The sequence below is a fragment of the Gymnoscopelus braueri genome (assembly GCF_963280865.1).
Source record: "Gymnoscopelus braueri genome assembly, chromosome: 24".
Lineage (NCBI taxonomy): Eukaryota > Metazoa > Chordata > Actinopteri > Myctophiformes > Myctophidae > Gymnoscopelus > Gymnoscopelus braueri.
The window spans coordinates 12,430,379-12,440,798 of NC_137626.1; the positions used below are offsets into that span (position 1 = coordinate 12,430,379).

General features: G+C 43.1%; 1 protein-coding gene across 1 annotated transcript; it reads right to left on the reverse strand.

Annotated features, from left to right (window-relative positions):
* Window positions 1-1,598: 1,598 nt before the first annotated feature.
* LOC308080700 (tubulin alpha-1A chain-like) lies at window positions 1,599-7,269 on the reverse strand. Its single transcript, XM_080422647.1, has 4 exons — window positions 7,210-7,269; window positions 3,786-4,008; window positions 3,116-3,264; window positions 1,599-3,017 (listed from the first exon to the last, which is right to left on the reverse strand). Exons 1-4 carry the CDS (start codon window positions 7,210-7,212, stop codon window positions 2,040-2,042), a joined length of 1,353 nt encoding a protein of 450 aa, XP_080278773.1. The 5' UTR covers window positions 7,213-7,269; the 3' UTR covers window positions 1,599-2,039.
* Between the last annotated feature and the right edge of the window lie 3,151 nt (window positions 7,270-10,420).

The window sequence follows — 10,420 nt, forward strand, 5'->3', positions numbered from 1 at the left end:
CTGAAGAGAACTTTAGCCAAAAATGGCAGATCTACAAGCGCTGCGAGGCGTTGTGAGCTTGTAGATCTGCTATTTTTGGCAAAGAGTTATCGGTGTAGAGGGAAAAAAGAGCAGACCAAGTAAACAAAAAAAAGTTTAATATGAAATTAAATCTTATACAATATAGAGGGGGTCCCTGCTTCATCTGTCTCTCAACAAGGGGGTCCTTGGGCTGAAAACGTTGAAGACCCCTGGTTTAGGGCATTGTTTTTATGAGGTCAAAAGCCAAGGTTAGGGTTAGGGTTTGGGATTAGGCGTAAACCACGCCCACCTGGGCGAAACACCAAAGAAAGAGGGAGGACACCGGAAGCAGAGGGGCGAGGCCTAACCTTGAGAGGATCATATTTCATGCGATATGACGTGGTGCAGTGGTGGAAAATGTACTCATATTTTTCACAAGTAAAAGTATCAATAATGCAATGTGGAAATACTCTGTTACGAGTAAACAAGTCCGGAATTCAACATTTAATTGAGATAAAGTACAAAAGTATTGGCATCGACTTAAAGTAGGCCTACCGAAAGTACTCATTATGCAGAATGTCCCATTTCACAAGTTTTCAAATGTATAAAATGTACACAAATCTTTTGAAAATAGCAGATCTACAAGCTCACAATGCGTCGCATTGTGAGCTTGTAGATCGGCTATTTTCAAATGGCCGAAATGTATATAGGGCTAAAGTGGTTAATGTATGTTTTGAAATGATAATCTACAAAGTAACCAGTAACTAAAGTTTACAAATAATTGTAGTGGAGTAAAAGTATAATATTTGCCTCTGAGATGTAGTGGAGCAGAAGTAAGAGTATTGAAAATTGAAAATAATCAAGTTAAGTAAAAGTACCTCAAAATTGTACTTAAGTACAGTACTTGAGTACATGTACTTACTTTCCACCACTGTGGATATGAATTGATCCATTATTTAACCCCGTGGTTCTCAAAGGACCCCATACTCTGAGTGTACAAATGGAACCAAATGGACCTTACGGACACATTTGGTTCCATGTGTACACTCTCTGAGTTACAGATCTGTAATAGGGTCCATTTGGAGCCCCTGCAAGGATCCTGGCGGCCCCTATAGGGTCACACGTTGAGAACCAACTGATTTAAGCTGCTGTCCCTATGTTTTGGTCATTATTATTGGTGAATATTTTCTGAAAAACAACACATTTCTAAATTTTAAATAGCAAAAATAGCTGATCTACAAGCTCACGATGCGACATATTGAGCTTATATCAGCTATTTTTGCCACACAATATACATTGTACATAAGTAAAAATATAGGGTGGGTTTTAACTCACCCCAACATTGAAAACAACAAATATCATCCAATGTTGTTTTGTTTGTTTCTTACCTCTACTAATTTGTTATTGATGTATAACCATACAATCACCAAACATGTATCTGACAATATACCTCAATATAAAAAAAGATAAAAATGATCTCATTGTTTGTGTGTAGCCTACTTTGTGCTTGTCTGTCATGCACACATTAACTACTTTAACTCAACTACTCACAATCCAAGTCACTTGGGATTCGTTTTGTTGTTAGTTGGCTTAATTTATTCACACAGAAAGGACATATTTGTGCACCAAAATACACTATGCAGATTATGAAAGGTCTGAATATTATACTGCTCAGGCTATATAATGCAGGCAATCAGTGAGTGACTGGATTATTTTAAAATAATTTTAGTTTTAAGTATTCTATAGAGAGTATAATGTTGATTGTCATTTAAACTTGGAAACAATAGTAAGACAGATTTGACACAACATTTTTTTCTTGAATTCAACCAATTTCTGAAAGTCACGGCACAATGAGTCTGGCTGTTTGATTCTCCATGTCATATCGTGTTTCATTTAATGGGACATTACTCTGTCACAAAGTTGATGTAAAATATTAAAGGTTTATTCCTTACATTTTCATATGAATTACTGTTACATAACTGGCAGGAAAAAAAAAAAAACCTTACAGTCATTGATTTTGAGACGTTTGCTTCTGAAGCCTAATATTCTTCCCCCTCCTCTCCCTCGTCCGCGAGGGTGTCGGTGCCCACCTCTTCGTAATCCTTCTCCAGGGCGGCCATGTCCTCTCTGGCCTCAGAGAACTCTCCCTCCTCCATGCCCTCGCCCACGTACCAGTGGACGAAGGCCCTCTTGGCGTACATGAGGTCAAACTTGTGGTCCAGGCGGGCCCAGGCCTCGGCGATGGCCGTGGTGTTGCTCAGCATGCACACGGCCCTCTGCACCTTGGCCAGGTCTCCTCCGGGAACCACGGTGGGCGGCTGGTAGTTGATGCCCACCTTGAAGCCCGTGGGACACCAGTCCACGAACTGGATCGTGCGCTTGGTCTTGATGGTGGCGATGGCCGAGTTGACGTCCTTGGGCACGACGTCGCCTCGGTACAGCAGACAGCAGGCCATGTACTTGCCGTGGCGGGGGTCGCACTTCACCATCTGGTTGGCCGGCTCGAAGCAGGCGTTTGTTATCTCGGCCACGGAGAGCTGCTCGTGGTAGGCCTTCTCCGCGGAGATGACCGGGGCGTAGGTGGCCAGAGGGAAGTGGATACGAGGGTACGGCACCAGGTTGGTCTGGAACTCTGTGAGGTCCACATTCAAGGCGCCGTCAAAGCGCAGAGAAGCGGTGATAGAGGACACAATCTGGCCAATCAGCCGGTTGAGGTTGGTGTAGGTGGGACGCTCGATGTCCAGGTTCCTGCGGCAGATGTCGTAGATGGCCTCGTTGTCCACCATGAAGGCACAGTCAGAGTGTTCCAGGGTGGTGTGCGTGGTCAGGATGGAGTTGTAAGGCTCCACCACGGCCGTGGACACCTGAGGGGCGGGGTAGATGGCGAACTCCAGCTTGGATTTCTTCCCGTAGTCGACGGAGAGACGCTCCATCAGCAGGGAGGTGAAGCCAGAGCCGGTTCCTCCACCAAAGGAGTGGAAGATGAGGAAACCTTGGAGCCCAGTGCACTGGTCCGCCTGAAGAAATGAAACATTGAATAACATTTAATATTTTGTTCAAAGTTAATTACAACATCAAAAATCTATTTCATACTATTGTATAAATAAAAGCTTACCAGCTTACGAGTCCTGTCCAGAACCAGGTCAATGATCTCCTTGCCGATGGTGTAGTGACCACGGGCGTAGTTGTTGGCCGCGTCCTCCTTGCCGGTGATCAGCTGCTCAGGGTGGAACAGCTGGCGGTAGGTACCTGTACGGACCTCATCTGTAATGGGAAAACATCCATTATATTTAACATGCCTGTTACCTCCACCAGCTGAGTTGTTTATGTGTTTGTCTGTGTCTGTCAACAAAATGACTTAAGAGCTTGAGAACAGGCGCATTTTTATTAAACTTTATTAAAGTAGGTAGATTCCAAGGATGTCTCGAAGAGATGGCTAACTTTTGGGTCGAAAATATCGAACACCATGGTAAAAATCGAGAATGAGTGGGTGGTTTTTCAAGAAACTGGATACTTGATAATCAGTCATACCTGAGTGATTATGTGATAGTTACTGGCTGCAGTTGTCCATACTGTATGTCCCTCCACCCAATATCACCAAGAAAACATGATCTTTCCTGGTTTATATGACCATTCTGTTTTAATTCTTACAGAATTATCTTTTGAGTGCACACCGTGCGGCTTCGGTTTCAATCCAAAACATTGATGTCTGTTCAAAGGACAGGATAATGAATGAATGCTTTTTTGTTACCAGATCACTTTCACTTTGAAAACAACTGATTTACCTATGACTGTTGGCTCCAGGTCTACAAACACAGCCCTGGGAACGTGCTTCCCCGCTCCAGTCTCGCTGAAGAAGGTGTTGAAGGAGTCGTCTCCGCCTCCGATGGTCTTGTCACTGGGCATCTGACCGTCCGGCTGGATGCCGTGCTCCAGACAATACAGTTCCCAGCATGCATTGCCAATCTGAGCTCCGGCTTGGCCCACATGGACAGAGATACATTCACGCTACGGGAAAAGTGAAGTGTTTACATACAAAAATGCATTAATATATATATATATAAGGTGCACGGTGGCACAGTCGGTAGTGCTGTCGCCTCACAGCTAGAAGGTCCTGGGTTCGATTCCCGCAGGGGACGCTGTGGGCGCTGGGGGCGTGTTCTCTCCTCCGCGTCATCAGTGCCCATACCCTAGGTGGGGTTGGCGAAAGGGCCTTTCTGTGTGGAGTTTGCATGTTCTCCCCGTGTCTCCTAGCGTAGGTACCCTCACAAAAACATGCAGTAATCCTGGTCACTATACTGCCTCCCCCTGGCCAGCCGGGGCGCCTGATGGAGGGGAAGGGAACTGGTTGGAATAACGTGTTCCTTCCACGCGCTACGTCCAACCAGGGAAACTCTCCCCTGTCAGGTGACAAGAAGGTCAGTAGGCTCTCATGCATTGAAGGAGGCATGAGCTCGGCCCTGGCCTCCCTAGGTTGGCAGAGGGAAGGTAGTGCCCAGGATTACATAGACAATTGGCACTGGGTGTAAAAAATAGGGTTACAAAAATCGTGGGATAAAAATAAAAGTTAAAAAAAAATATATATATATATATATATATATGTCACAGGGTGTTTGGAGAACCAGGGTGATTGAAGACAGAGAGCTCGTTTTTAGGCACGGGGCTTCGGGGCGAGGCGGGGCTTTTCGACACAGGGTTTATTAGCGAGGCTCGCGAGGAGGAGGAGGAGAAGGAGGACGCGGCGCTGCGAGGCGGGGGTTTATTACGCGAGGCTCGCGAGGAGGAGGAGGAGGAGCCTCCTCCTCGCGAGCCTCGCGTAATAAACCACCTCGCGTAATAAACCATCTCCTTGGTTATTACTATTCATGAGGAGAAGGAGAACGCGGCGCCACAAGGCGGGGCTTTGATCCGACGCGGACCTGTCTTTTGTTGTTCCCCCCCACATAGCAACCAGGAAGCTAGGCTAGGGGAACGCTGAACCGTTATGCGCTGAACACGCGTTCACACGCACACGCTTGTCCATGACGGAGGCGCGCCGACTCAGCAGAGCTTGAGGCCGAGGAGGCGCGAGTGCCCGCGCTGACCGGCCGATGCTCTGCTAGTCGACACAGCGCCGTTCGAGTTGTAAACCAATAGGGACAGAATAGTTATTTTCATGGATCACTGTGTGTGTGTGTGTGTGTGTGTGTGTGTGTGTGTGTGTGTCAGGGAGAAACTAAAACAAAAGCCAGAACACAATAAAAGTATCTTAACAGTCCTGCTTTCAATAAACCAAATTGAAAGCATGTGTGGGAGTGCGTGTGTGTGTGTGTGTGTGTGTGTGACTGTGTGTGTGTGTGTGTGTGGTCGCGGCCATATTGTGCACAAGCCTGGCTTGTGGCTCCCTCTAGTGTTGCTTCTACAGAATTGCTGGGTGGGTGGTAAAAACGAGCGTGCCTTCTTCAATCACCCTGGTTCTCCAATCACCCTGTAACATATATATATATATATACACAGTGGTGGAAAGTAACTAAGTACATTTACTTAAGTACTGTACTTCTACTCCACCACATCTCAGAGGCAAATAGTGTACTTTTACTCCACTACAATTATTTGAAAACTTTAGTTACTAGTTACTTTTCAAATATAAATTACGATATTATGAAACATACATTAAGCACTTTAGCTCTATTTTATACCTGGGCCAATCTACGCAATGCAAAACTTTGTGAGCTTGTAGATTGGCTATTTTATATATATATATATATATATATATATATATATATATATATATATATATATATAATAATTATTATACACACACACACACGCACACACACACACACACCGTATACAGTATATTCATGATTAAATATTTCACAAGTATAGTTTTATACTTGTATGCGTTTCCTCTTAGTGAGCAAAGTTCTTAGGCTATAGAAAATAATTATGCTATTCCATCATGAGTTGAGTTGTACAGTAGCTTCCAAGGTAAGGCATCAGTTTTAAGAAATAGTTGCTAGACCTACTTTATAATGTATTACTGAACATGTCATACATAAAGGTTACTTCATCATCAAAATAGCATTGCTTATAATTAGAGGTTTCTAATAGGTAACAAAAAAGGACAAATTCATGTTAGCAGTCTAACATGAATTGTGCTTTTTACCCAAACAATCGTTTTCTAACATAAGATGACACTTTCTCCAAATGGTGGCCGGCTCATTTTGAAGTGGACATACTATAGGTACACAAGGTTGAAGTGCATGTCTTTAAAGGAGGAGTTCACCCAAAAAATGACTTATTTTCTATCAATTGCACACCCCATGAAGCCTTGAATTCATGGATTTATTTTTGTTTTTGTGGCATTCCTAAGCCAATAATTTGATGACTGGGTGTGTTTCCGGTAGGAGACACATATAATCTACTTTGTGTCTCCTACTGGATACATTAGCCGGTAGGAGATGGGAACCAAATTATTAGCTTAGGAATGCGACAAAAAATAAAAAGAATCCATGGATTCAAGGCTTCATGGGGTGTGCAATTGATATAAAACTAGAAAATGTGCTCCTCGGAGCACAAGTCTCCGCCAGCAGACCTGTGCTATTTTAATAGCACGGGTCGTCTTGGTAGAACGGGTCGTCTTGGTAGAATGCGCGTGGTTTTTGGTGTTCTGCAGGGGCGACTGAATATGTAGTGTCTGCATCTAAAAAAATTTCTTCTTGAAGCAATGTGTCATATGGGAGTCGTCGTAATTGACTGGTTTGTTCAAATGCTTGTCTGTCTTCTTCATCTTCATTGTCTTGAACAGTTTCAGCAGTTGATTGGTGTGTTATGTCAGTTTTCTCTAGTGCTACATAATGTATTTGATCAAGGTGGCCAATTGTTACAGTATTAAGACTTCGGCCTTGTTGTGGGATCAATTCAACTCTATAGTCCTCTTCTGTGTTACTGTTGTAGATGAGTATGCTTTCTTAGCTTTGGCCTTCTGCGCCTTTGCTTGACCAATGTTAGGTGTTCTCAGAGGGACACACACACGCACTCCGGCGCTCCGGCGGCAGACAATAAGTACTCCTCCTTTAATGCCTTAAGAAATTGACAACTTCATGTTCACAGAATATAGAAACATTTAGGCCTATCCTTTTGTTGCATCACAAATATCAACATGCATTCTAACATTATCATTTACTATTTGTATTAACATTTGACCATGAATGAAAAAGGCCTCACCATTTTTTATTGCTTCAAAGTAGTCTCTCGCTAAGCTGTGATGTGCCTGGCTCTGGGACCTTTCTTGTGTCAGGTAAAAAGTGCATGGAGCACCTTTATAGGCCCGGGGTTGCTAGGCAACCAGCTCGGCATGTTGTGGTAACCAGAGAAGCCAGAGAGACCAAGGAGCGGGGCAAACAGAAAATCCGCTGCTACGCTCTCCTGCACAGATCGAAGGAATGGCGGCTGTTGGTCACACAGATGGCTGCCTGGCAACCAAGATTACGGCAGCTGTGAAATGTGACCCATATATTGTTCCCTTGTCCCACCATGTGTCTGCGAGAAACAATATTATTCACTGGGATTAGCCTATATACTTTAGGCCAGTGGCTCTCAAACTTTTTCATGTCAAGGACCCCCAAAATTATATGTATTTGGCCGCGGACCCCCATCTCAAAATATGTTGTTCCAGGGACCCCCAGAAGCTAAGATTTGAGTTGAACAAAAATATACGTATTCAAAGATTTGCACACATTTTTCACGATTTTTCAAAAATATCAGATCTACAAGCTCATAGCGCGACACTCGGTGCCGCGCATGAGCTTGTATATCTGCTATTTTTGAATAGCCAAAGTATAAAAGTGGTTAAAGAGGTTGAAATTATTGCGATGCTGTATTAACACATTTTGCTGGGGATCCCCTGGTACCCCCCAGGGACCCCTAGGGGTCCCCGGACCCCACTTTGAGAACCAATGCTGTATAGGCTACGTACTTGGAAAAATGTATGCGAATTTCAAAACATCTTAGATTTGGGGTATTTAAAGCTCAATTTACTCATTGTACAACCGCATCCCAGATGAACTGCATGGTGTCATAGTCTAGTCCCTGATCTGGGAAGCCTGTGACCTTCCAATTACGTAGTGGTGGAAGAAGTACTGGGATATTTGCCAGACCCAAGGGGTCGGGCTTATATGAGGCTTTGTACCTGTTTCGTCCATACATGGGCAGGGGCCATTTGTCCTCCGGCCCCAGCCAAAAAAAAGTTTGTGACGTCCCCTTTCGTCACGAACTATTCATGACATCATGAACTTCAGTTATAAAGTGGTTTAAAAAATCACACCCAGTGTGAAGTGGGCGGTGTGGTCATCACAGTGGTCATCATAGTGATGGAAGCTCACTTTTTAAAAAAATTGATTTTTTTTTTAAGTGCATAATCCTATGTATAGGTTATTAATGTCATCATGTGTCTCGCTAGCCAATCACAGTACTGAATAGAGTCAACCAATAGAGTCCAATCACAGTACAGCTAGGGGTGTACTAATGAGCCAATCACAATACAGCTAATGAGGTGTCCCAACCCCACTTATAGGGGTGGCTACACCGCCCAAAAATACTCTGTTACAGGTAGAAGGCCAGTGTTCAAAATGTTACTTGAGTAAAAGTACGAAAGTATTGGCATCAAACTATACTTAAAGTACCAAAAGTTAAAGTACTAAAATGTTTGAAAATAGCAGATCTACAAGCTCACAATATTGCCTCAATATTGCCTCAATATTGTACTTAAGTACAGTACTTGAGTAAATGTTCTTGGTTGCTTGCTTTACACCACTGCAATTGTGTTATCACTCGTCTGGGCATTAATCCAATGAGCCGCGAAATTCTAACCAGCTACTCAGTACCGCGGGAAGTAGGGGTGCCCCAGGTACCGCACCCCCTACCGCCCCCCATCAAAAAAAAGAAGTTTTTTTTTATAATAAATCGGTAAAATCAGGCAAAAATAAGAATTAAATAACATAACTCTAACCTAACCCTAATCCTAACCCTAATCCTAACCCTAAAAACGAAATAAAGAAACCAAAAACTGGGAAAAAAAACGAACCCAATCCGCCCAGAACCGCAAAAAAAAATCGCCCAAGGGAGACAAAATAAAGTAACCTTGAACCTTGATCCCGGGTCCGCCACAGCTAAAAACGCTCGCCAATAGGCCAATAGGCCTCGCGCGGGGGGTCCTCATGCGCGCATACCGCACCCCTAACCTAAAAGGTCTTCCCGCGGCTATGCAGCTACTGTATCTGAGAAGTAGCCTAATGAGAATTGATCAGGTCATAAGTCATCATTTAACTAATGAGTTTCAACTCACACAATTCCATTCAACTTTAGGTTAGACCAATTGACTCAAACACCAATTGTCCGTTATCTAAAGGTAGGATCACATTCATTCTCAGGAAGGAACATGGATATCTCCCTCTGGTGACCTGAGTAGTCTGCAGCAACATATCACTGTTGTGTGACATGCATGCATGCGGGTTGAGATTAATTTGCAATGCAAACGTGATGGTGGACATGACAAGCGCCTAATAGGGGAAAACCTCAACGTGCGCTTCCCTCAAAGCCAGGTGACATCTGAGAGGAATGCTTCTATCCTGAGTGTAACAGAACACTAACTGATGGAAGTGTGTGTGCGCATTTCCGTGCGAGTTTTATCCGGCCAAATTGCTTTCAAAACACAGGCTTCTCATATAAGGGGAGTCCTCCTTTTTTTTTGGCCCCTTCAACAATTTAGAGATAAAAATACAATCAGTTAATTATCAGAGGTGGACAACGACAAAACAAAAAAGATTCTAATGAAACGTCTGTCCCACATAAGTAAGAATGCGGCTCACAACCACGTTTTAAATGGTAGGCCAGCAAATAGCAAATAACAACACCTGCCACGTGCAACCTAGTCAGGAGCAGTGGCGGAAAAAGTACTCAAATGTTTTACTTAAAGTAAAAGTATCAATACTGCAATGTAGAAGTACTCTGTTACAAGTCCGGAATTAAAAATGTACTTGAGTAAAAGTACAAAAGTAATGGTATCAAAATGTACTTAAAGTACTAAAAGTAAAAGCACTAAAATGTTTGAAAATAGCAGATCTACAAGCTCACAACGCGTCACGATGCGACGTGTTGTGAGCTTGTATATCGGCTATTTTTAAATAGCCTATATATAAAACAGGGTTAATGTATGTTTTATAATATAACAATTTATATCTGCAAAGTAACTAGTAACTAAAGTTTTCAAATAATTGTAGTGGAGTAAAAGTACAATATTTGCCTCTGAGATGTAGTGGAGTAGAAGTAGAAGTATTGAACATTGGAAATACTCCAGTAAAGTAAAAAAATACATAAAAATTGTACTTAAGCACAGTGCTTGAGTACATAGTTGAGTACTGAGTACTTAGTTACTTTC

Excerpts from the sequence above, each read along its gene's own strand:
- LOC308080700 (XM_080422647.1), bottom strand. Across the intron at positions 3,265-3,785 it reads CCTGGAGCCAACAGTCATAG|ATGAGGTCCGTACAGGTACC; the intron begins GTAAATCAGTTG and ends TTCCCATTACAG. Across the intron at positions 3,018-3,115 it reads TGGACAGGACTCGTAAGCTG|GCGGACCAGTGCACTGGGCT; the intron begins GTAAGCTTTTAT and ends TCATTTCTTCAG.